Genomic DNA, 24883 nt, shown 5'->3' with positions numbered 1-24883 from the left:
GCTCAGGAACTTGCCCAGGAGTTCGCAGCTGGAGGGCTAGTGAAGGGCTGAGCCAGGACTGGACACCAGGGTATCTGATCCCACGGGCTGCCCTGCGGAGGGAAAGACCTCCGCTCCATCCAGTTATTATGCTTTTGTGCCCACAGAGGGCCCAGGGGATGCATGAGGCCGCCCACAGGCAGAAAAGAATCACAACAGGCCCTTAGGAAACGGCTTTGACTTCTAGGAAAGCCCCGTGGCTGCTGCTGCTGCTGCCAGGAATTTAAAAGAGGACAGTAGACACAGGCAGCCCTGGGAACCACCGTTTTTGGGAGATGGGGAGGCTGCTAGGCCACCCCAGGGCAGCGAGGGATGCCTGGTCCCTGTGGGGGTCTCCCGGTGGGCAAGAGCAGGGGGCCAGACGGATATTATATGAGTTGTGTGGACACCTGGAGGCGGGAGGTGGGGATGGGGTGAAGGGGTGGCGGGGTTGGGGGCGGTATAAAGCCAGACTTGATCCGTTCCCGGACCTGACATGTATCCGTGGAATACCTGATCCTTCTGAGCCCCACCCAGTGAGCCAGGGTGGGCGGGCAGGAAAGGAAACACAGATGCCAATGTGCACGAATTACATTATTTCTGCTTCTCAGTGTGTTCTTCTCTCCCGCCCCACCCCCCGCCCCCATCAGGATTGCCAGAGTCTCGTATCTGCGTGTGATTTTCACTGTGCTGGGCACTTCAAGGGCGGGGGTGAAGCCTTCCTCACCTCTGTCTTCTCGGCGGGTGACACTGTTTGCTGAATGAAGAAAGAATACAGCTCAGGGCAGATGACGTCTCCAGCTGGCCCTGGAGAGACCACCTGGAACTGTGTGTGGGCTATCGATCTGGATTTCAAGGGAAACACGGGCATGTGTATAGGGACACATTTTTGCTCATTTTTCAAAGGGTGACTTGGTAAGCTAATCACTTTTAATAATTATGTCTGGCCTTCAAAAGAACTCCTTATCTGTAATTCACCCCCAGGGCATCTGGTATGGAAATATAACACATTCGTATCCTGGGCAGTGTCCCCTCTGCCCTGGTCCAGGGGCCTCTCTCCTTCTTCGGGGAAAAGAGCCGGGGGGTTGACACGGGGCATCGGATCATTTCATCCCGGGTGGCTCCTGTTAATTTCCTTCTCACGCCTTCGACTTTTGATCCTGAAGCACAGGGGCTGTGCTTTTATTAGGCTTAATTTACTGTGAAGTGCGCGCTCCTTGTGAATCAAGCCATAATCGTCAATGAGTAATCACGGGCTTCAGCCGGGGCCAAGGTCTTAGTTCAGCTGAGTAGCTAGGAAACGACGCATAGCAGGAAGGTAAAAAAAAAAAAATGTTAGGAAGGCTGATATCGCCCCAGAACTAGGGTAAGCCGTCTCATTATGACCGGGCGACCACCCAGGCACACAGGGCAGGGTGGCCACAGTGTAGGACCCAGGGCAAGGGCAAGGGCGCTGCCTGGAGGAGCCCAGGCCTCCTCAGAAAGGGAGGCAGGGAGTGACAGGGGCCTGGGTGGGAGTCAAGGGTCCCAGCCGGCTTCTGACTGCGGCTCCCTCCCCCTGCCTCCTGTACCTCTTCCAGTTCTGGCATCTGTGCTCTGGCCAGATCATTTCTGTTTGTTATCCTCACCCAAGGACATGCTTATTGATTTTGGAGAGGTGGGAGGGAGGGGGGAAGAGAGAGAGAGAAACATCAACGCGTGAGAGGAGCACTGGTTAGTTGCCTCTCGCAGGCACCTGGACTAGAGACCAAACCCACAACCGAGGCATGTGCCCTGAACAGGAATTGAACCTGTAACCTTTTGGCTTACGGGACAGCACTCCGACCAACAGAGCCCCACCTGCTAGGGCTGGCCAGAGCGTTTTCAATAGGGTTTCACACACTTACCACTGAGTGGGTAGGGATGACGGTTTTTCGTGTACACGATGTGTTTTTCAAAGGGTCCCTTTCATAAGATGCTTTCAGAGGGGAGTTTGGAAAAAGAAATATAATAGCTATATCATTTTGAGCCTCTCTGCCACGGGCTCAACACTGATACAATCCTGACCCATTTGGTTTGGTTCTGTGTCATCTGTTCGTCCCAGCCTGATGACAAAGTTTCCAGAATCACCTCTTCTTCTGCAGAGGAGAGAAGGAGCCCACAGTTTGAGGAGTTACAGCAGAAGAAACATCGGCTGTCAGGAGTGGACTGCCTGCAAACCGCCGAGCTCCTTCTGATACCTTTCTGCTCAGATACGTTGGAAGTGACCCAGCGTAAGCAAAGTGCCCGCCACCGCCCACCCCAGCCTTGCACCGGCCCCTTGGTGGAGAAATGACGTCTTCCCAAGGAGTCACTGGACTTCAATGACTCAGCCCCGGGCATCCCACACTGAACCCCCGTGGGTGCCAGAGAAGGTGCAGTGGACAGGCAGTCCCATTTTGAGCAAATGAACTTGACCTCGTGGCTGTGGGCACCCAGCTTCTCAGACACTATCAAGGCCTGTGGTGTGTAGCCTGGGGGGGAAATCCTCTATCAGATAAAACTGCAGCCCAAAGGAGTCTGTCTTTTCTGCTACCTTAAAAAGTAGCAGACTCTTCATGTCTCCATGGTAACTTACTATGGATCTGCGTTCCGTTTATGACACTCTTTGTTGACCTATCTATGGCTTGTGACTGGGGACCCAAATACACACTGAGGAGCCATCAGAATGAATTCAGTGTACTGGAAATATCAGTGCCCACTGTACTGGCTTGTCCCAGCCTTGCAGACCCTGCCATTGACCTGTGCAATGATGATACCTGGCGACCCTCAGGTACCTGGAAACACTAAGGTACCCGTGGCACCTCAATTATCTGAGTAACTCTGGATTTAGGGTTGCCATGGTAACAGAGAATGGAGGCAGTTCCTCCGGTTTAACAGCACTGGGTCCCTGAGATGCACCAATTTTTAGTCCCGTGGCCTTGCCTAAGCTGGGCGACTTTATTTTATATCCACCTTCAGGAATCTATATTTTCCTCCCAAATCCTGAGAATCTGACGTGAATTTTGCACAGGGAGTGCACACGCACTTCTTCTAGCCACCGACTCAAGTGCTTTCTGCTAAAAATGGAAACTTGGCAGAATATGGGCAATGGTTTGGACCGTGGGTGGTAATTACACGTTTTATGACCCGGCAAGTTATTTACCCCGAGGTTCAATTCCCTCATATTTAAAGGGGGAACAAGAAGGTCTTGGAGAATTATCGTGCGCCTTAGATCACAGCAGCTCAGGTTGGTTACAGCTGAGGCATCGCTCAACTCTAGGGGGCGCTACCCACACGGAGGCTGTGGGAACCGGACTGCCTGGGGCAGGGTGGACCCAGCCCCCCAGCACAGGGCCCCGTTCGCACGTGTATCATCTCATTCACAGTCTTTTCACAAAAAGAATGATAAGGAATCAAAGCTCTAGGAAGACGTCCCAGAATGGGGCCTCTTATTACCCAAGCCCTGAGGCCGCTCGGGGCCACCAGCACCAGTATTTGGGGTTCAAGGCTCGCGACTTGGGGAGACTCTCCGCCTGAGCTCCGGGGCGCACGCGAGGGAGTGACGGAGGCCGGCGGCCTTGGGGCGCAGCGAGGTCCGGGCCGGAAAAACCCGGCTCCGCCCCTACCCCACCCCCGTTGCCCTCCCTCCTCTTCCTCTCAACCCTCGCCTCCTCTCCTCCTCCCCCCATCCTTCGGCCCTCCCCTTCTCTCTCCCCTCCCCTCTCGATGCCCCTCCTCCCGTCCCCTGTAGTCTCCCCTCCCTCCGCCCCCCTCTCACCGATCCTGAAGAGCTCGTTGCGAAGGGACCGGGCGGATTACTTCCTCCAGCGGCGGTGCGGAGCGCAGGGCAGCCGCAACCCCGAGCGCCCGGAGCCTCCCGTTCGCCTGCTCGACTGCCCGCCCGCCTGACCGCCTGCCTGCCCTCGCCCCGGCCTCCCGGAGCGCCCCACCCGCGCCTCGGCCCCGGCCCAGCCGCGATCGCACCGAGAAGCCCGGGCCCGAGCAGCTGCCGCCCGACCGCGCGCCGGCCCTGCCAGAAGCGGCGCGGTAAGAGCTGGGTCCCGGGTGGGCGGTCCGGCCCGGCGCGGGCCGGGGGGTCGGTACATAGCGCCCTCCGGCGCCCGCTCCTCTCCCCGGGGACCTAGAAGCCGGGCTGGGGACCTGAGTAGCGCCGAGGTCCGTACGCCGGGGTCCAAGCTGGGTGGTGGCTACTCCTAGGGTTCGGGGGTCGCGCGTCTGGGTCTGGGTTCCGTGCCTCTCCGGGCTCGCGTTGCGGGTGGCCCGGTGGCTTTGAGGACGGTCGGGACGCGGGGCCCAGGGTAGGGCTCGTGATGGGCCGGGTCGTGACGCGGGGAGCGGGCGGCGAACTTGGGCCGCGGCCCCCAGGGTCGCCGAGCCGGCTGGGGCGGGCGTGCGCGCCGGTTTGTTTCGCTTGTTATTGTTTTTAAAAAGAATGTCGAGGCCCTGGTGGCGGTTCCTGCCTTTGGGCACTCCGGGGAACCTGATTTCGCGAAGGGGCTGGGAGTACGCAGGAAAGATTGTCGGAGGGGGCTCCAGGGCGCCCGGGGTTGCGGCTGACTTACCGCAGCGCGCCGGGCCAGGGCGGACCTGGGGCGCCGACCACCTCAAATACCTGGGAGACTGCGGCTCCCCGAAAACGTTGGGCCCCTGGTCACCTGCTCGGCCACGTCCAGGGCCCGCCCGGGGCGGCCCGCGCGTCCTGTCTCTAGGACGAGACCCCCGCCGGGCGCCCAGGAGTGGATGATCAGGGAGGGCCCTTGGGCTCTGCGAGTCGAGCAGCGGGAGCCTATCGGAAATGGGGAGGGGGGTGCGAAGGGCTGCTTTTGTTTTCTTGTTCTTGAAGCATTTTTAATGAAGGGATATCAGTGAGCGTTTGTGCATTGAGGTTTTGGGGTTTTTTTTTTTAAAGCACAGGCGACTTTTTATATTGGCCTGTATTCAATTTAAGGTAGCTTAAAATAGTAGTTGACGTGCTACTTACTTAGAAAGTAAAGAAGTGAGCAGTCCCCCGTGGAGATAAGGGTAATTTATTTTAATTCACCACTGAGAGACTCTGTTTGTTCCGGACAATGGCAGCGCCTGTACGCCATCTGCCTGCCCACACCACCACCCATCAGGGAGATAAATCTCCAAGTTAAGGTTTATTAAAATTCTGAGTAATATCATGGTACAGTAAATGTTAGCACCGGCAGTTCTGCAGGGAAATATCAGACACTCATTGCTGGGATTAGTCATTCCTCTCGCTAAAGTGGTAACTTTCAAGGGGGAAAAAGCACACCAGCCTTTGAAAAGTATATTGGGCGGTGGGGTACCTGTTGGTTTCAACTTTTTCTTTTTTTTTTTTTTTCAATTTCCCTACATACAAGCCTGTGGTCTGATCTCACGTGAGTGATCACTTGTTCCACGAAGGCTGTGGCTGTCAGGCAGGTTCTGCTGTTTAAAAGTTTAACCATCCTCAACACTTAGATTTCTGCCATTTTCCTTGTCTTTCTATTTAAAAAAAAAAAAATTTGTTCACAAGCAGCAATCCAAAGGTCGACACCAAAAGGACCCAAATTTAAAATTGATTTACATGGAGAAACGTGGCCTGTCGGCCACCTTAAGGAGCCATGTTGAGTGCAATAAGTGAATGAGCTCAAATTCGGTTAGTCCTGTGTCTGCCTGAAACCACTTTGGTTCTGTGTGGTTCTTACAAAGCGAGTTAAAAGCTGGACCGCAGAAGAGTTCTGTTCTGTAGTGAGTAGTTACCACTGTTTATGTGGGCGTGGTAGGCTGCCTTTTCTCCTCCCAAGTATTTGTACACAAACCCCCTCCAGCCCCCCCCCCCCCCGAAGCTGTTCCATCACCTGACGCGTCCTCGCTCTCTGTGAAGGTGGGACAGTATTCTCTGTTTCCCAAGTCACCCAGCTTCTGCAAACCAGATGTGGAAAAGGAGGCGGGCTCTGCATTTTGGTCTAGGGTTTGAGGCTTGTGTATGTAATGCACAGGTTAACAGGACTTGGTCGGTTCAGATGCACGCCAGAAAGCTCTGAGCTAAGGGGGCCTTTCACAACCTGACATGTAGCCCGCAGGGGCCGGGTCTGGTATCTGCGTGCTGTCTGGGGTCTGCGGGGTGCGGCGGGACGAGGCCCAGGCCCACCAGGTTGTCCTGGCACACGGGTGCTCGGGTCTGAGCCACCCTGGACGGCCACGTGGTCTGCACTGTGCCCCTTGAAAGCCCTGGTGGTACCTGTGTGACCCTGGACAGGTTCCCGGAGGTCTCCGGGCCTCACCCCGGCACACCGACTTCTCAGGAATGTCTGGGAGACTCAGTGAGGTGGGAAGGAGGAACAGTCCCCAGTGCAGACTCAGCCCTTAGCGAGGAGGAATCCGTCACGGCAGCCGGCACCAGTAGTGAATGTTGATTCTTGAGCGCGAGTGGCCCACAAAGTGGAGATTCTGAGCATAAGTGACCACTTTTGGTCCAGGGCAAGCCCGGGCCCTCCCCTGCCCTCCCCAAGCAGCTCTATCACATCATCCTGGTGCTCCCCAGCCCCCCTGGCCGCCAGGGCAGTTACCCGCACTCGGAGGGTTTTAACAGCCCTGTGCAGCGCCTCTGGCCTCCCCTGAGACAGACACCACCCCCCTGACTTTCGGGGGGGTTGGGGGGGCAGCGTGTAGGTGCTTGTGCGTGTGTGCACGTGTGTGCACGTGCTGAGTTGTTTGGGGAGCTTGGTTTAGCCACAAGATTGATCATGAAGAAAAATCAAGAAAGCAACCAAGAAACCCAATTCGTTACAGCAAAATATGCCATTGGCCACCTCCAGTGAGTGCTGCCAATTGCACAGTATGTGTTAATTACCCGAAGGTCTTAGTTGGAACAGGTGGGAGCACCCAGGGGAGACGGGGGGACAGTTAGCCGGCCCCGTCAAGTTGCCTTGTGGGCCTTCAGTTCCGTGGCCAGGAACTCACCCAGGTCATTTGAAAATGAGTTCTAGTTTCTCTGGTCTTTTATCTAACACTGGTGGCCTTATCGAGGTACCTGTCTCACTTACTAGTATGTCATTTACCTGGCAGAACAATTACGTTTTAAGGCCCCAGGTCAGTTCTTGGTCTGTTACAGCGTGGCCCAGATGCAGGCCACATATGTAACTAAGTTTTCTGACAGCCACGTTAAATACATAAAGTAGGTGAGCTTCATTTCAGCATATTTCCATTCACCAAATATATCCAAAATGTTATGCAAACACTCAGTGACTATAATGTTATTACTGAGATTTTTTACTTTTTTCCGCGAGATCTTTGAAATCACGTGTGTGTGTGTGTTACCCGCATCCCGGCTGTGTGCCAGGTGCCCAGCAGCCACACACGCGGCTGGTGGCCACCCGGTTGGGCAGCGCAGGTCGCAGGTCCCGTGGGAGCCCAGAGGCTATCAGAGCAAGCCAGGCAGACCTGGGGTTGGAGTGGCCTCTTGAGGAAATGCACAGCTGGGCGACACAAAGCAGCCGTGTTTGGAGCCTGTGTGCTTCACACGGGACCAGGAAGAGGGTTTGGTCGGGAGCAAGGGTCCTGCCTCTGATCTTCCAGGGCCGGGAGCCCCTCCGGTGTGGAGTGGGGGGCGCCTCGGGGCTCCTGTGCCTGCTTCTCCCAGGATCTGGACCTATCCGGAGCTGCCTGGGGTGGGCCCTCTCCGGTGCCCCTGAGGCTCCTGGGCGGAGCCGCTGCCCCCTGGCAGCCCGGAGGTGGCACCTCCCCAGGCCCTCCCCCCTCCTGTCCCAGAAGCTCACAGGCTGCCTTAGGGAGGCTCAGAGCAGCCACAGAAAGCGATTTGATCTAAGTGGCATTCAGTGGGAATTAGCGTATTATTACTTAACTACTTCAATTGCAGAGCCTTTGTGGGAAGGGCTTTTAAATAAGAATTCCTGGCGTTTGGTTCTGAATGACCATGAATGGGTAGAACCTGACAGATTCCCCAGAATTCAGTGTCTGTGTAGCCGGGCAGCCCCCTGAAGACGCCTTAGAAATGTTAATACTTGACTTGTTGCCTCTGACTCTTCATTTTCCTCTTCCTTTTTTTTTTTCTTTAAGATGAATGATTTTGGAATCAAGAACATGGACCAGGTGGCCCCTGTGTCTAACAGCTACAGAGGGACACTCAAGGTGAGTGAAGTCCCGATTAAAAGTTCTTTTATACAATTTAGAAAGCTCGGTCTCTCGGCGGAAAACAAAACGGAACAAAACCGGCCGGGCTGGGCCCCAGACGGCGGGTTCTAGCCCCAGTTTTCAATTCCCTGGCTGTGTGACTCTGGGCTGTTGGCCTCCTCTCTCTGGTCCTCAGTTTCCTGGTCTGTAAAATGGGCGTCCTGATACCGATACTGTTTGTCCTCCAGGGTACAAACCCATTTAACCTGTAGGAGTTGAGGCCTTGGTTGTTTGCGTCTGAGAGCCCTGCCAGGTAAAAAGGCCCGTGGTCCTCAGGCGGCCAGAGCAGGAGTCCCCTCGGACCGTGGGAAGACTGTTTCAGAGGTGCAGTGGAACTGCCTGGGAGAGGCGGGCCGGCCTCGCCGCTGCTTCTGGCTGACGTGCCCGAGCCCGCGGGGCAGCTGTGTGCGTGGGAGCCAGCAAACAGAGGAGAGATGAAAGGCGCTTCTGCTGCACACACAGGTCACGGGGCTTCTGTCTTAATTCTCCGTGGGAGCATGCCACAGCCATGCCAATGGGTGATTCCCCGTCTGCCTTCTCCTCGTTTTTAGCTGCGTGTCGTCAACGCATCTCAGAAGCGGTGGTTTTCGGTGGGCCTCCTCCGAGCTCCGGGTTTGGTATAAATAGGTGCCTCTGGCATGCTCTGTTTTACTCTGGAGATCACCGTGAGGTTATTTGTCTGATGGGACCCAAAGAGCCAAAAAAAAAAAAAAATGGGCTCAGGCCTTTCTCGAGGATTCTGTAGGTCGTCCAGCTTCAGGCTAGGGCGCTTTCTGGTTGGTTTGGTCAGGTGTTTTCAGCGTGGCGGGCACTGGACAGGCTGCGATGGTACCGACTTTGAAACCACACCCCCAGGCAGAAAAATCCTCCCGCAAATTAAAAGATGAGTTGGTGTTGTCCGTGCGATTTCTGGATGGTGGGGGAGAGCGGTCCCTGGAATTGGTGTGTTGAAATACCCAGCACGAGTGGGGATTGTCTTTTGACTTCCTGATTTTTTAAAAAAAAGAACTTACGGTCAGTGAAGGAAAGACGTTTCTTAGTCACTTGGGCGCAGTGCTAGTCGGAAGGTGAAACGTCGATTGGGTCTTTTCCCCCCGAGTTAGCCCGACGTGATGGATCCGTTTATATAATCTGGATGAGTATTCCGAACATGCCTGTTTGGTTTTTCCCTCGACGCCGCGGGTCCTGGAGGGCCGGGCGGGCCCTGGGACTCGTCGCCCAGAGCGGCTGGGCCCGCGCCAGCCCTCTTGTGTAATCTGTGCCCCCCTCCTTCTGCATTTCTAAAACGAAAGCACACGGACCCATTGTGTTTGTAAATGTGTGACCCATTCTCTTCGGGATGACTCAGCACGTGTCACTGGATTACACAGGACCTGGGATTTCCAGCTTATGTTGGAGAAGTGTAATCTTTCTTCACATTTTTTTTTTTCCCTTAACGAGCCGGGCAGTGGTGACTCAGGGCCTCCTCTGTGACTCGGGAGCGAGTCCCACACGAAAGGCTGTTTTGTTGACAAACGCTGGGATGAGAGCGGCACCCCGAGTGGGGTTTCGTCTCTGGGCACCCTGCCCTCCCTTCCCCGATCGGTAGATGGTTCTCACTGGACAGTCTGTGTCCTTTGGAAATAATCCTTCACCGCAGGTGGCTGTGGGGCGGGGGAGGGGAGGTTCTTTTTAATACGCTTTGCTTTTGTAAAAATGCACCTTAAGGAACTTTCTCACATGTTTTACTATCTTCTGAACCACTGGGGTGGATGGGGGGGAAACACCTACTTTCAGTGAAAGTGTTTCGTTATGAACATTTCAAAAGAAGCGCATCCGCGGCTCTTTTATGTCATCGTGTGATTTTCGGTTTTCGTTCAGCCATCGGCCTTTCACGTTAAACGCGGTGACCTGAAACGGCTTTGCAAAAGGTCGTTTTTCTCCTGCCCGCGGCCTGACTGGATTCCTCTCCGATGATGCCACAGGAGGGCCAGGTGTTCGGACCAGCTGGGCTCCGAGCCCCGTCCCGGCACTGCTCTGGGATTCTGGTGTTTTCAGGATCGTTTACCTACTTTATTCATTTACGCGGAGGAGGCCATTGAAAATGAACTCCCGGTCGTCCCGGCTTTGCGAGGGTGATTTAATGACCCGGAGTGACGAGGACTCCTTTTGACCCCATGGGCCGTCCTAGAAAGCTGCTTGAGTCCTGCCGGTTTATTCCAGGCGAGGCTTCACCGTGGCCGGTGTGGTCAGGGTGCATCGGTCAGCTTGCCCAAAGACCCCTTTGAAAACCGCTCATTAAGTAGGTAAATATTATATGTCTGTGTTCTTTCCACCCGTTTTTGCAGCGCCAGCCAGCCTTTGACACCCTGGACGGGTCCCTGTTTGCCATCTTCCCCTCCCTGAACGAGAAGCAAGCGCTCCAAGAGGTGCCCACGGGCTTGGACTCCATCTCCCACGGTAACCTGCTGCCCCGGTGGACGGGTCGCACGTGACTGCCCAGAGCAGCTCCCTTAGTAAAGAGATGACAGTTGAGGAGTCAGGAGCAGCGGTGTCTTGGGTCTTTGGTGTAAAAAGCCAGAAGGAGGCCCTGGACCTGGGACAAGACCGTTTTCCTCTCCTGTGCGTGTGGGGATTCTGACGTCTCCCCTGCCGCACGCTGCCCAGGGAGGGCTGGTGTCCTGCTGCGGGCAACCCTGCAGAGGACCCTGAGGTCTCCATCGGGGTGTCTCCGGCCCGCAGCACCCAGGGTCACTCAGCAGAGCAGCAGAGGGGGCACGTTAAAATGCACCCCAACTTTTTCTCCTGGGTTCACAGATCATCCCCTGGAGGCTGGGGGCAAGCCAGTCACTCCTGCTAATCTTTACCCATCTGTTTTTACTTCTGTAGTGTAGTTCCTCGTGCCATGTTTACCCTTCAGAAGGGGCTGGCACGTCGAGGAACGCCTCTGCAGTTACCATGAGAGAGTTATTAGTTGGAGACATTCCAGAGATGACTTTGTCATATGAAGTAGGTGCTGGAAAATAGAGTCCAGAAAATTAATTAAAACACATGTGCTTGCGTCAGCGTGCCATCGTGCGACAGTCATTTATCATTCCTGAAATTGCTGAGGGAGTCCAGAGAAGACTGTTTCTCAATACAAGTTGGAAGTGCGCCAAGCTCATGGGCACGGAGGCCTGTGTTTGTACAGGGCCCCGAGTCTCTGCCTGCTGCTCAGTGTAATGGAATTGGCTTCCAAGTGATGTATTTACAATCCCTCAAGCCTTTGGGCCAAAAATCCTGCGTTTTCTCTCATTGTCTAAAACTTTCAAATAGCCTCCACTAGACATGTTCCCCGGGCATAACACTGTAGATTGTTTTTAATCAGTGTTGTTAACGAGATGTCTGATAGTTTTTTTTCAATTTTCATCCAAAAATATTCTGTTGATATTCATACCCCTTTACGGAATTATGTCAGGGTTGGAGATCAGAACCGTTCTTTTCTGAAGAGTAGGATTTCTCCCTCCGACACGGCCCGCTGTGGGACCCTAACGTCGCCCCGGGGTTTCTTTCCAGATGCGGCCAGCTGTGAGCTGCCCCTGCTCACCCCCTGCAGCAAGGCCGTGATGAGTCAGGCCTTGAAAGCCACCTTCAGCGGCTTCAAGAAGGAGCAGCGCCGGCTGGGAATCCCCAAGAGTAAGTGCCTCTCCCCGGGGCTGCTTTCCAGAGAATGCTCTGTGCTGTGCGGACCTGACCGCCGTTCCTTGAGATGGGTTCTTTTTTTTTGAGCTTTTGTATAATGCATCTTGCAAGAGTGGCAGAGATGGGGTTCACCTGAGCCAGTGTTGGTTTCAACCCAGTCCGCCCAGGACTTCAGCCAGGACTGGTGGTCCCATGTTAGAGTGTACCTGGGGGTCTCAGACGCTCGTGCCCTTGGCCTCTGGTGCACGAGTGGGCTCGCTGGGTAAATCAGCAGTGACTCCTGTGGTTTTACTGCCTCCTTCCATTCATCCCTCCCTCGCTCTGTCTTCCCTCCCCTCCCCATAGACCCCTGGCTGTGGACGGAGCAGCAGGTCTGCCAGTGGCTGCTCTGGGCAACCAACGAGTTCAGCCTGGTGAACGTCAACCTGCAGAGGTTCGGCATGAACGGCCAGGTGTTGTGTAACCTGGGCAAGGAGCGTTTCCTGGAGCTGGCACCGGACTTTGTGGGCGACATTCTGTGGGAGCACCTGGAGCAGATGATCAAAGGTACCAGCCACGGGAGGGGAGAGCATACAGCTGTGGGGTCAAAGGTTTAAGTGGTGGAAGTGGCCTGCAAGTGCCACGGGCGAGGGTCGGATGTGAGGCAGTAGGTTTGGACCCACCTCAGGGCGCACGTACGGCCCCGAGTGCCACCTCGAAGCGGTTACCTCAGTCACTGACTTGTCCGCTGTTGCCGGACAGCATTCGTCAGAGGGGACGGCGTGGTGGCTTAGATCCAGGGGCCCTCAAAGAGTCCCCCTGGTGCGTGGCTCCCCTTCCAGAACCAGAAGAAATGAGCCAGCTTCGGCAAGAGGGAGCCTCTATTCAGACAAACTCCATGAATTCTACAGTAGATTTTCCCAAGTCCAGATGGAGTCCAACAAATACATTTTTTTTGGTTTTAGGTTTTTAAACAAACTGATAGGTTTTTCCACACTGATGTGTTATACAAAAACTGGCCACCGAACAAAGAACTCTTATCATATAGAAAGTCTCGAATCAGACCTTATAAGAGCATGGAGATCATTGTTAAAAAGCCAGAGTTAAAAAAGAAAAAAAAAATTGTAGCGAGGGATCACGTAAGTGAAAACTTGAAGAAAACGAGCCGCTTTGTAGAGTTCAGGCAAACGGGCCTCATCTGGGTGAGCACTGAGTTTCAACATCTGCTGTCGACTCAGAATTTTAAAACCACCTCAGGGTCAACCGCCAGCTCTTTCTGGTTATGGCTTCGGAGGGCCAGGGAAACGTATTTTTAGAGACCCCCAAATGCTCCTTGAACTTGGGACAAGTCTGACCCGACAGAGCTCTGGGGACATCTGTTTGTAGCAAGTTGGGCCGGTTTACCATTCCTCGGGTGTGAGTCTGGGCTGCGTGTGTGGGTGTGGGTGGGTGGGCGTGTGGCTCCCTGTGTTTGTAGGGGGCAGACATACACACAGCCACACACCTTTCCCCTCTCCAAGTTCCTGGGCACAGGTGTCCCCCTGTGGCCCACTTTCTGTGTAGCACTCACCGCACCCTTGGGGGCGGCGGGGCGGGGGGGGACAGGCATCTTTCAGAAGGAGGCGGGAAGGGAGTCTGCCCAACTCACCAGCTGTCCCCAGCCCCCACCTGGGGCAGGTGACACCCCGCCAGCATGTCACTCTTCGCTGGCACGAGGTCTTTCAGATGGCACAGTAGAAAATTTAACTTGCCTGTGACGGCGTTCATGTTGGAAAACTTCCTCTCCTTGTCGAAAATGCATGGCTGTCTCATGTGTTTTAATGGACGGAATTGCTTGGGACACAGTTGGATTAAACGTGCACCACTGACTGCGTGGAGTTGTTCTGACCTAACCACACGCAGGAATTCGGAAAGTCACTTTCTTTCCTTGTGTTGTTCTGCTCCTGACCTGCCACCGTCCTCTCTCCCGTTCCTTAGAAAACCAGGAGAAGGCAGAAGATCAGTACGAAGAGGATTCCCACCTCAACTCCGTCCCTCACTGGATCAACAGCAATTCACTAGGTCAGTCTGTGCTCCGCCCCTAAGATCTTGGTGTTAAGTCATCATGCTAGTTCACGGGCGGCCCAAAGGCACTGTCTAGGCCTGCGCTGACCCGTGTGGTGGCCTCGCGTGGCTGTGGAGCTACTGGGGCGTGCAACGTGGCTCGTCCACATTGAGATGTGTGATAAGAGCATCGTGCACACCAGATCCGGAAGCCTCAGTACGAGACAAAGAATGGAAAATAGCTCCTTCCTAATTTTAAAAGTACTATGATTACCTGCTGAAATGATCACTGATATCTTAGGTCAAGTAAAATGTTCAAGTTTCCCGTTTCCTTTTACACCTTAAACGGGGCTGCTAGAAACTTGACCATTGCCTAATGGCCGATGGCGGTCCAGGCCACGCACAGAGGGAGGGCAGGATGTAGTGAGCTGATATGGCTGGGATGAGTCTAGTATAAGGGGTGAGAGGTGGCCGGCGCGGGCCGTGGGGGGTCAGCGAGACCACGTGTGCTCTGACCTTTGGGGTTGCAAAAGGGGTCATGGACTTCAGGTCTGCCCTCTGGTTGCTGACATGGTGAAGAACATAGGTTACAGGCAGTCCCCCCAGCCAGCCGGGGGGCAGGGGGCTGGAGATGCCACTTGGGTGTCACGTACAGGTGCATATCACTTAGTCTGTCCGAGCCTCAGTGGCGCTGGAGGCCAAAAGCACCAGTGACCCCTGTCATTCCGAGGGAAGCGTGAGAGCACCTGGTGCGTGAGAGACATAGCAGCGTAAACACGGGGGCGCGGCGCCCTGGGCCCGAGGCAGCAGGCGCTTTGGAAAAGGGCATGTGAGGCTGGGAGGATGAATGGTTTGAAAAAGGAGAACTCTGTGCAAAGCCCACCCATCAAAGCCCACATGTCCACCGAGGGCCGGCGAAGGCCGGGGGTCCTGTAGAGCGGCTCGCATTCCGTTTGGTGAGAGGTGTGGAGGGTCCTCGTCGTCACGTACGGCCGCTAATGGCTGCGCGGTCGCATGGCTCTGTTCCAGGGTTTGGCGTGGAGCAGACGCCGTACGGGATGCAGACGCCAAGTTTCCCCAAAGGCGGGCTCCTGGACAACATGTGTCCCTCCGCGGCGGCGCCCGGCAGCCTCGGTGCCGAGCAGGAGTTTCAGATGTTCCCCAAGTCGCGGCTCAGCGCGGTCAACGTCAGCTACTGCCCCGTCAGCCAGGACTTCGCGGGCGGCGGCTTGAGCCTGATCCCCAACGGCGCTGGTAAGAAGGGGCTCCCCGCCGATCCCTCCAGCGGGCTCTGGGTCCGAACCCGGCAGCCACAGTCAGACGGCGACACGGGCTTCTCCGTCCACCGTCCCGTGTTCAGCCGTCGGGGGAAGTCAAGGACGCGTCCTTCTCAGGGACGTTGGGTCACTGCCACAGATGGCTGACTCACTCCGCAGGCGTGTCCCCGACGTGCTTCAGGCTGTGGGCCGGGAAGGCATTGGGTAAACCAGACGCAATAAGCGCCTGCTGTCCTGGACAGATCCCTCCACCCAGTGGGGTATTTGGGGGACAGCGTAGGAATCTAACATTTCTTTTTGCGGAGACGTGTGCGCATGGTGCTCAAGCTTCCGGGGATGCAGCTGCTGGGGTTTTTACAAACACACACCTTGTGTAGCAGCCACCCCGGTGCAGATGGGGTTCCAGCATCCCAGAAGGCGCCCTCCTGCCCGTTCCCCATTATCAGTATCCTCCCCCCCCCAAGCGGAAATAATCGGCATCATTTTTCCTGGTTTCGAACTTGATATAAGTGGGGTCACGCTACTCCTTTGTTGCTGCTGTATCGGACTCCATCCCATGAGGCTACGCTCGATCGATCGATTCGATTGTTGGTGGGAGATGTGGTTGTACTGCATACTTCTAAGGAGCAAGCCCCGCGGTTTAAGAGCATTAGGGCGTCTGAACGATTCTGCACCCGCAGGGAAGGTCGTGCAGTGGGGGTGGTTGGTAGCGATGTGCCGCCGTTGGGGCGGAGAGAGCCCAGTGCCCCGTCCGCAGTGTGGCCGGGCGCGTGGTTGAGTGTGTGCCTGCTTGTCCCCGCCAGGGAAGGCCGGAGACCCGGACGCCCCCGAGAACGGCAGGGACAGCAGCTTCGAGAGCTCGGACTCGCTGCTGCAGTCCTGGAACAGCCAGTCGTCGCTGCTGGAGCAGCGGGTGCCGTCCTTCGAGAGCTGCGAGGACGAGTGCAGCCAGGCCCTGGGCCTCAGCAAGCCGACCATGTCTTTCAAGGATTACATCCAGGAGAGGAGCGACCCGGTGGAGCAGGGCAAACCGGTCATACCTGCGGCCGTGCTGGCCGGCTTCACAGGTGAGGGAGTGTGCCGCGCCGGGAGTCCGTCCCCGCCCCCGTGCCCTGCCCCGCCCAGCACGGCCAGGTTTTAGCGAGGGTGTTCCTGGTCGGAGCTCATTGCCGCTGCACCCCCATGCATGGGGTCCGTGGGGTATAATCCCGACTCCAGACAAGCTGTGTCTGAACTCCAAGAAGGCCAGCCTTGTAGGAATGCTGTGGACTCGGCCTAGCGGTGCGGTTGGAGACCACGGCTGCTCCGGCCACCTGGGATGCACTCAGCCGTTCGGAGAGGAGGGGACAGGGGCCGGCGGAGGCTTTAGCGCTGACTCACTGTCGCCAAGAATGTCAAAGAATGTAAACCAGCTCGGGGAGGGGCAGCCAGCCGGCCTCAAAGAACACAGGACTGTTCACCTTTCCTTGCTCCTAAAACCCATCTTGTTTGCACGGTTTGGGCAAGAGCTATTCTAGGCAAGGGCCAAATATTACAGCTGTTTTTAGAGACAAATATTTCCAGCACTTGAGCGAAAATAGAGATTTTTTTTTCCAATTGCTTCATAGTGTCCTTAAATGAGCTATTTTGACTATATAGAGAGCCACTGGGGATGTAAGAAATACCTCCTCACAAGAATCTCACAGGTTAAAATAAGAACGGGCAGGCCTCATCCATTTCTTCCTGCCCTGTAAAACAAACCGCCGTGGAGATGGGTTAAAAATACCCAAGGCGTGAGTGAGCAGTGTCGTAGATTTCTCTCCTGGGGGTCAGGGCCGGACAGGAAAATAAACAGCCGTGGGGTTGGGGGTTTTCATTTCAGTGTTCGTTACCTGCCTTCTCGGTGTGGGCAGCCAGGCATGTGATCGGTAGGACAGCCCACCGTGGGCGGGGCGTTGACCCACTTTACCGATGGGGAAATGCGCTCAGGTGACACAGCTGTCTGGTGACACAGGCAACCAGTTCTGTCTGGTTCCAGAACTCCTGGAGCTTCACAGCCCAGCCTCCCAGCCGACGGCCTTTGTGTCTTAGGGGACAGGTCTTGGATGGGCATGTGATCCGGGGTGTGGCACCTGGCCTCGGAGCTGTGTCTTATACCTCGTATTTGGAAGGTGCTTCTGCACAAGGCGCTGGTTCTAAATACTAATGAGGAAAAGGCCCATTAAGGGCACTTTGCCGAGCACAGGCCCTGGCACACAGGTGGTGAGGCTGTGGGTGCCGCTCCAGATGCCCAGGCGGCTCTGGACACATCCGAGTCCTGGATTAAGCCCTTTAGCCACCGTCACGTGGCCAGAAAGCCACAGCGCAGGATTCCACGAATAATGCGCCGCCTTCTATGGTTCAGTGCCCCGCCTTCAACCGCCCGTCCTGACCCAGCGTCTGTAGAAACCCACACTGCACAGAAGGGACAGTGACGCGGCGTGACGAATCTTGAGGCCGAGAGTCGGTAGCCCGGGATTCCCAGCATTCAGGGGTCCACTGACCTCTTCTCTGGGAGCAGGAGGCATGGACGAAGACCCCTGTTTGGTGTCCAGCCTCACCGTGCCAGCCTCCAGCACTGTCACCAGCACCTGGGTGGCCCTTCCCGGCAGCACCCGGGAAGGGGGCGCGAGTTCCTCAGCCTGTTGGTTTCACTAGGATGGCCGAAGCCTTGCCGTATTCTGAGTCTATAAAAGCCTGTAACCCGGCCCTCTCCCCAGGAAGCGGGCCCATCCAGCTGTGGCAGTTTCTCCTGGAGTTACTCTCTGACAAGTCCTGCCAGTCGTTCATCAGCTGGACCGGCGACGGATGGGAGTTCAAGCTCGCTGACCCCGATGAGGTATGGCCGGAGCCCCAGAGACCTTAGGACTTTCCACCCTATTGTCACCCCTTTGGGTTCGCAAATTCAGTTCCCTGGGACAAAGAGGGGCTCTCCTGGTGGGGGTGGGGGGAACCCGAGTGCGGCCCTGGCCCTGTGGACAGGTGTGCCGTGTCTCTGGGCAGGTGCGCTGGAGTCAGCCAGAGTTCGCCGTCTTGCCTTGTCATTGAATAAAAGGGTGCAGGCAGCAAACTGAGGCTCTCTCCTGGCCGTGTGAAAAACGCCTCGGGGAACTTGCTTCCTTCTGTTTGGGGGAGCGAGCCTTGGACCCCGACGCATGCGCCCTGCTGGGCTTTGCTGTGCCCCACAGCTGAGCTCGGCCGAGCCGCCCCAGTCCCGTCTGGAGGAGAAAGCCAAGGGCAGGTCCAGACCTGCCCATCGGGACAGCATTAGAGAAGTTCTGGGTCATTGACTGGTCCGGCGCAGTCTGTCACCTCCCATCCCCTTGGGAGACAGAAGCATTGAGGGTGGGGTGATGTCACCTGGCTCAGAACCCCACTCGGCAGTTGTCCGAGTGTGGGACTCAGAACCCAGGAGGTAGAGGGAGGGGACACAGCTCCTCCCCTGTCGCAGAACCCTCCGTTGGGAACCCTCGGCTTGCGGGCGGTTTTCTGGAGCAGGAGGTGTGGAGTCCTGTCTCAGACAGAGCTGTGGGTGGGGCACCGCACTGCGCTCCGCCCCTCCCTCCGTCCCCCGAGAACCAGCCGAGGGACACAGTGCCCTGGCACTCTCATCCTTCCGTCCTAAAACGGGTGGCACCTTCGGGGTCTTCTAGTGGGCGGATTCCCCCCGGGAGCACGCAGCGGCGTCGTCATCAGGGGGACTTCATTCCCGTGTTCTTAAGTGCCCCGTGGAATTGAACTTGTCTCCACCCGTGCCCCCCCCCCGCAGGTGGCCCGCCGGTGGGGAAAGAGGAAAAACAAGCCCAAGATGAACTACGAGAAGCTGAGCCGGGGCCTGCGCTATTACTACGACAAGAACATCATCCACAAGACGTCGGGCAAACGCTACGTGTACCGCTTCGTGTGCGACCTGCAGAACCTGCTGGGCTTCACGCCCGAGGAGCTGCACGCCATCCTGGGCGTCCAGCCGGACACGGAGGACTGAGGCCCCGGGGGGGGGCCGCCCACGGGGTCCTCCTGACCGACTGTCCCCGGGCCCCTGCCAGGCCGATGATGGAACACTCCAGGGAAGTCGCCGAGAAGCAGTGGCCTTAACTCCGTCGGAAACCGCAGCTCTTCGCCCAGAGCAGCCCGGCGTGTCGCTTCTGAAGCCTGCGGGTGGGGAAAAGCTATTTATGACGCAGTCGCGTGACCGTGGCCCCCCGTGGGGGCCCGCTCCGGGGCGGGCTGCGTGGCCCTGCCGCTCCGGCCGGGCTGTCGGGCATTCTCCGAGGAGCGAACACGTCGTGGACACACACCTTTTTTTTTTTTTTTCTTCCCACTTTCGTTGGCCTTTGGCAACCAGGAGTCACAAAAGCCAAAAGCGGCCTCTGTTTCAGAGGGCAGGAGGGGCCAGGAAGCAAAGTGCCATTTCAGAAGTGGGTTTGTACATACGACTGTAATCTTCTCATTGTTACCAGAATCCTCTCACAGGTCTATTTAACAGAAATTGTATATTGTAATTTAAAATAATTATATTACTGTATGTGAAATAAGGATGCAAGGTTTATTCCCCTTTTCGAGAGCACAGACAGCGTTTTGCAAACGTCGACTCTGCCGCAGCGGGCCAAGGATGTGTAAGATAAGGTGTGCGTTATTTACAGCGACTTGGCCTGCAGGACAGAGGTCTGAGAGGGTTCATCCCTGGTGTTTTGTTTTGTTTTGTTTTGCCCGGGTTGTATCTGGCAAGGACTTTGTACATTTGGGAATTTTTATAAGAAACTTAATGTTATTATCTGGGGGCACACCTGGCCTCTGGTTTCTCCTTTAATTGTCATGTAAAAGCTATAAAGCAGTATTTTTCTTGACAAATGCCATATGTTTTCCATTCCTATGCATGCCTTTCAACTCAGTGGACGCACAGAGTTTTCTTTCCCGACCCCATTGTGTTTCCCCCACAACTCACCTCCCCGACCAGCCACGGCCAACCCCGTGCCCCGTTCCCGAGCCCCAGATGACGCTGGAGGATTAAAATAGGAAAACTAATGTTGGAAAGACGCGACTCCTTTTCAGAGAGCAGGAGGGGTTTACGTACCAGCTATTTTTACCATAAAAGTAATGCACTGGGAGAAAAATGTAAGAACGCTTCGTTTTGTGTCTCAGCCGCACACAGAGTTACCCACCGTGCGGGGCTGAAGGTCAGGGGGCAGGGGACGCCACAGGAACACGCTCAGACACGAACGCAGCCCGCCGTCCCGTCCGTGTTTTGGGCCGTCAGGACCCCACGCCGCTCCTTTCTGCGCAGCGGCCACGGCGACGTAGGCTTGTCCTTTTCTTACGTTTCGGACGCTGAGTGCCCAGAGGCGCAGGGTGTAAGCAAGCGTGGCTGGAGAGGATGCATCGAACCGGTTCTCGGTAGGAAGATGTTCCAGCGAGCGCCCTGGAGACGTGCGGCAGATTCTAAGGTGCTCCCTGGCCAGCGCGTGTTCCTGGCCTTCGTGAACGATCCGGCCCCCGAGGGTGGGCAAGTCAGACAGGTGGCCCTGAGCAGCGCGAGGGGACACCTGGACCCGTCCCTGTGCCACCCCCTCGTGCTCGGCGAGAGAGAGAGGAGCTGATAAACGCAGCACTGCCTCCAGAAGAGCCACACGGGGCAGTTCCCAGTGACTCGGAACAGGACAAGGATCTGGGGACCGCTCGGATGTCTGTCTGTCTGTCTGTCTGTCTGTCTGTGACATCGACAGACGTGACTGGGAACACGCTGCCTGCCAACACGGATCTCAGCCGCTGCTCACTTTGTTTGGGGTCGAACCACCCGGAGCCAATGTTTAACTTTTTTTTTTTACTGACCGAGTTGGCAGCGTCACGCAACCCGACCCAAGAGGGACGGGCACTGAAGTCCCTTTGTCAACCTCCGGCGCAGCGATGGGCAGAACTTAAGCAGAAAAGTTTTGCGATTTGGCCGTTTCTTTCCCAAATAATAAACTATTTTGTTTATATAAGCTCCTCCTCGTCAGAGTCATTCTTCGTCCCCACCCCCACACGGAGCGGGGAGGGAGGGCGCTGAGCCCAGGGCCACCCCACTCGGCGGCTGTCAGCCCTGAGTCACGTCTCTGTGTAACCGATTTTACACACAGCCGCCTAAGTAAACGGTGACCAAGCTGGGGCCAGCTGTGTGCCCTCCCTCCAGGAATTCCCCCAAAGCGTTCCTGACCACCGAAAGTTCTTTTAAGAAGCCTTTGGAATGGGAAGATTTGGGTTCTGTCTGCCGGGGCTGGGGAGGTGGCAGACCTACCTACAGACGAGACTTGGGGGTGTTTACATTTAAGAGCATGAGGCTTTGAGGTTCCAGGACTTCGGCAATCGAGGCCAAGACTCTCCTGGACTCCTGACCTGGCTGACTCACCTTAAGCAGACAGGAGGGTGGTGGACCTGGGACACGGGCACCCTCACACTCCTCCTCACGGCTCCTCCCCACTCTGCAGGAGTGAGGACGCCCCAGAACCCCCACGGTACTCCCTGGGCTCTCGGAGTCTGCTTCAGGGCTTCAGGGCCGAGCTGGCAGTTTGAACTTGGCCGTGATGGGAGTGTTTACACCTCGAAATCAGCACACAGTACAGCTGAGAGGGCCACCTCCGCCCACCCTCCCTCCGTCGCAGGGGCTGGTTGTTAAACATTGACCAGCACGCCACTGGCTGGTCAGCAGTATTCACCACGTTAGAAATTCGCACACTTGAAAGTGATTCATTTTTAAAATAACATTAACGGGGTTTTTTTTTTTGGGGGGGGTGCTTTTTTCTTTTTTCTTTTAACCATTGTTCAAATACAGTTTTCTCTCTTTTACTCCCATTGCAGCCCACCAACATTATTAACATTTTTATGAGAAAGCTTTTTATAAGAAGACGACAATGGCATTTTACAGGTGCCCAATCTTTTTGGTGTCTGGCTTCTTAGGAGGGGCCTGGATTCTCCTGCTGCTGCCTTCAGATGTTGTGATGCATTTTGAAGAGAATTAGGCCTCACAGAGATACGTAACTTGGAAGAGGGAGGGGAAGGTAGTAACTTTCAGATAACTGTGGATGTTGCTTTATACGACACCCGCACTGACAAGTTGCTTGAAGGTTCGTCGCCTTTGGAATTTGAAACCATACCTACGAACTTTCCTACAGTGACAGTAAATCCCACGGGCCTGTCTTGCACTTGGAATAGATCTCTACCCCTGTGGGATCCTGTGACATTGTGCATTAGTCACATGGAAAATGTTGCTTCAGCCTGTTGGCCCATTTCACTGCACAACACCGCGCAGTTGCGTCAGTTACTATTGCCACCGATTTCATCAGCAAAGCACCGGGCAGCTGTCAAGCTCACAGGGGCAGATACAAATTCCCAAACATTCAAATTTTTACACACAGGCTCAAATTTTATCAGCAAAAAAAACACCAAATTTTCTTGGAAGTGACAGCCCCGTCGCATTTAGTACTTTTGAGGAAACCCCTGTGAAGTACCCAAGTCTGAATCAACATAAGCTGCCAAGTTGTTCTTTCCATAAAAACGGTGTCCGTCAATCAAGGAGGTAGTTCGGCTTATAACTCAAACAGCTTTTTGAAGATAGTATAAATATTTGTTTTATATATCAACTTTAAAATATTAAATATAAAAGCAGTATTTCTAATTTTTTACTTTCCAGTGGCAGTTGACCTGCTGTATTATCTCAGTTTCGGGGTGGACAGCCTAGTGGTTGGGCATTCATACAGCTCACCCCGGGGTCGCCTGGACAAGTCTCGGGCCCACCAGACGCCACGTGAGGTCACAATGCTACTGACGATCCCCTCCAGCAGCAGAAGTGCCTTATGTGCACTGTCCACTTTGACCCCGAAATGCAAAAGGTGTGTATTCACTAAGTCAGAAAAAGTTCATCCTCGCCACCCCACACAGGACATCGTCACCACCCCACACAGGACATCCTCACCGGGGTTCTGGTATTGCCCCCGCAAGTTCAAGGCGGCGGCGACCGCAGGGACCGCCCTGGTGCTGTTTGGGGTCCGGGCCCCAGCGGTTTCTCCCGCCCTTGCATTTTTCACACCCATCAGTGCAAACGCCAACACAGCAAAAGGCAAAAGTGTCCCTGTTATCACAGACATTGTTCTCAGCTTGAGGGTCCCCCTGAAAGGCTGTTGGAATGTCCAGCTGTCTGTCTGGGGACCTCACTGGAGAATGTTCCAGAAAGAGAGGCCCAGGCCGGGGGGGGGGGGTGGGGGGGGGCGGGCATTTTCTGTTTTCCTCTCTCTTCCAGCATCTCTGCTTCCAGTCTTTTCACAGCCAGTCAAGAAGCTTTTTTTTTTTTTTAACTTACAGCAACATCACCGTTTGATGTTCTGTGTGATGAATTTCACCTAGGAAAGGGAAACTGGACTTTCCCGAAGTCCTCTTCCACCCTTCACTCTGTCTGTGTCCTCTTTTATCTTCACTCCAAAATGTTTAAAAGTTAGAATACAATGTATCTTTTACCACATTAAAAAAAAACACATCATTTTTCTTGACATACTCAGCGCAGGATGAGGTCCACCTGGCCTGTCTTGCAGGGTTTCCACGTGGTGCGGAAGACGGGAAATTGAATTGCCTTCAGCCCCCTGCCCCCATCCCCCGCCCCACGTCCTGGTTCCCCCTCCTGGAGGGCCTGAGACCCCCTGTGAATGGAGGAGGGGGCGGGCTGCTCGGCTGTGTGTCTGAGGCGTAGAAAGTGGGGCCCCGGAAGGTGGAGAGGGGACGGGGACAGGACCAGGTGGCACCCAGTTCCTCCTGCTTCCGGAACACGGGCGAGGTCGGCAGTAGGGCTTTCCTGTGCTTTGGAGCCAAACCTTAGGTTGTCACCATCTTGCGCTGCAGTGTGACCTTGGGCACGTGACTCAATGACTCCATGCCTGCGTCTCCCCTCCAGACAGCGGGGTCACTGGGTAGCAGTGGGTGGATGAGTCTTAGGTGTCAGACTGCGGGAAGCCGGTGGTCTGGGGGCTGCCGTGAATTAGCAAGCCAAGCGTCCCAGCAGGGGGTCCGCTCCCAACCGTCTCGGCTCCTTTTTCAGCAGAAGAAGAAACCCAGGTGGGCGAAGCTGGTACTCAAGGCCCCCGGGACTCGACCCCAGGTCCCCGGCTTCCCGATGTCGTTCTCCGGCCACGACAACCACGCCGCGTTGTCCTTGTCATTGCTGCCGCTGCCCACGGGCTCCCCCACGCTCCCAGTTCCCCCTTCCACAGCCCGTGGTTTGACTTTTAAATGATCCGTGAGCCTCCCACCCAGGGAACTCACGGCCCTCCCATGCGCCGCAGCTGGCGGCAGCTGGTTTAGTCGGAGCAGATGCGAGGATCCCAGCATCTGGGCCAGATGGTGACCTGTCAAGAGCAAAGCAGAAGGGTGTGACTCGCAGCAGCGAAGGGGGAGCCCCTCCTGTGTGACTCTGCTGTAACTCCCGGGCAGGGTTTGGGCGTGGGACACCACTTGGCGCCGAACGTCTGGGGAAGGCCATTTTCGGTCACAGCTGGTGTGAGGACACCTTCGCGACGGGAGCCGACAGGGCCTTCGTCCACGTGCTATGAGTAACGGCCCCTCCTCGTCTCCCAAAGTCATGTTCAGATGGCAAAACAGCCCGGGATTGCCAAATCGGTCCCCGCCAGCTGTTTCTCTGTGTGGCTTCGCACGCTGCGTGCCGA

At 55.7% G+C, this 24883-nt stretch overlaps 1 protein-coding gene across 1 annotated transcript; it reads left to right on the top strand.

Moving 5' to 3' along the window:
- The first annotated feature begins 3780 nt into the window (after nt 1–3780).
- ETS2 (ETS proto-oncogene 2, transcription factor) lies at nt 3781–21178 on the top strand. Its single transcript, XM_045852571.1, has 10 exons — nt 3781–4065; nt 8107–8178; nt 10548–10659; nt 11755–11874; nt 12226–12426; nt 13837–13920; nt 14932–15156; nt 15983–16246; nt 17918–18036; nt 18967–21178. The coding sequence occupies exons 2-10, from the start codon at nt 8107–8109 to the stop codon at nt 19180–19182; spliced, it is 1413 nt and encodes a 470-aa protein (XP_045708527.1). The 5' UTR covers nt 3781–4065; the 3' UTR covers nt 19183–21178.
- Nucleotides 21179–24883: the final 3705 nt, after the last annotated feature.

Source organism: Phyllostomus hastatus, unplaced genomic scaffold (genome assembly GCF_019186645.2).
Source record: "Phyllostomus hastatus isolate PE091 unplaced genomic scaffold, TTU_PhHast_1.1 phas_contig_948, whole genome shotgun sequence".
In the NCBI taxonomy this organism is placed as follows: Eukaryota; Metazoa; Chordata; class Mammalia; order Chiroptera; family Phyllostomidae; genus Phyllostomus; species Phyllostomus hastatus.
This window is presented reverse-complemented; position numbering and strand designations above follow the sequence as displayed.

Excerpts from the sequence above, each read along its gene's own strand:
- ETS2 (XM_045852571.1), top strand. The coding sequence starts at position 8,107 with ATGAATGATTTTGGAATCAAGAACATGGACCAGGTGGCCCCTGTGTCT. Across the intron at positions 8,179-10,547 it reads GCTACAGAGGGACACTCAAG|CGCCAGCCAGCCTTTGACAC; the intron begins GTGAGTGAAGTC and ends CCGTTTTTGCAG. Across the intron at positions 10,660-11,754 it reads CTTGGACTCCATCTCCCACG|ATGCGGCCAGCTGTGAGCTG; the intron begins GTAACCTGCTGC and ends GTTTCTTTCCAG.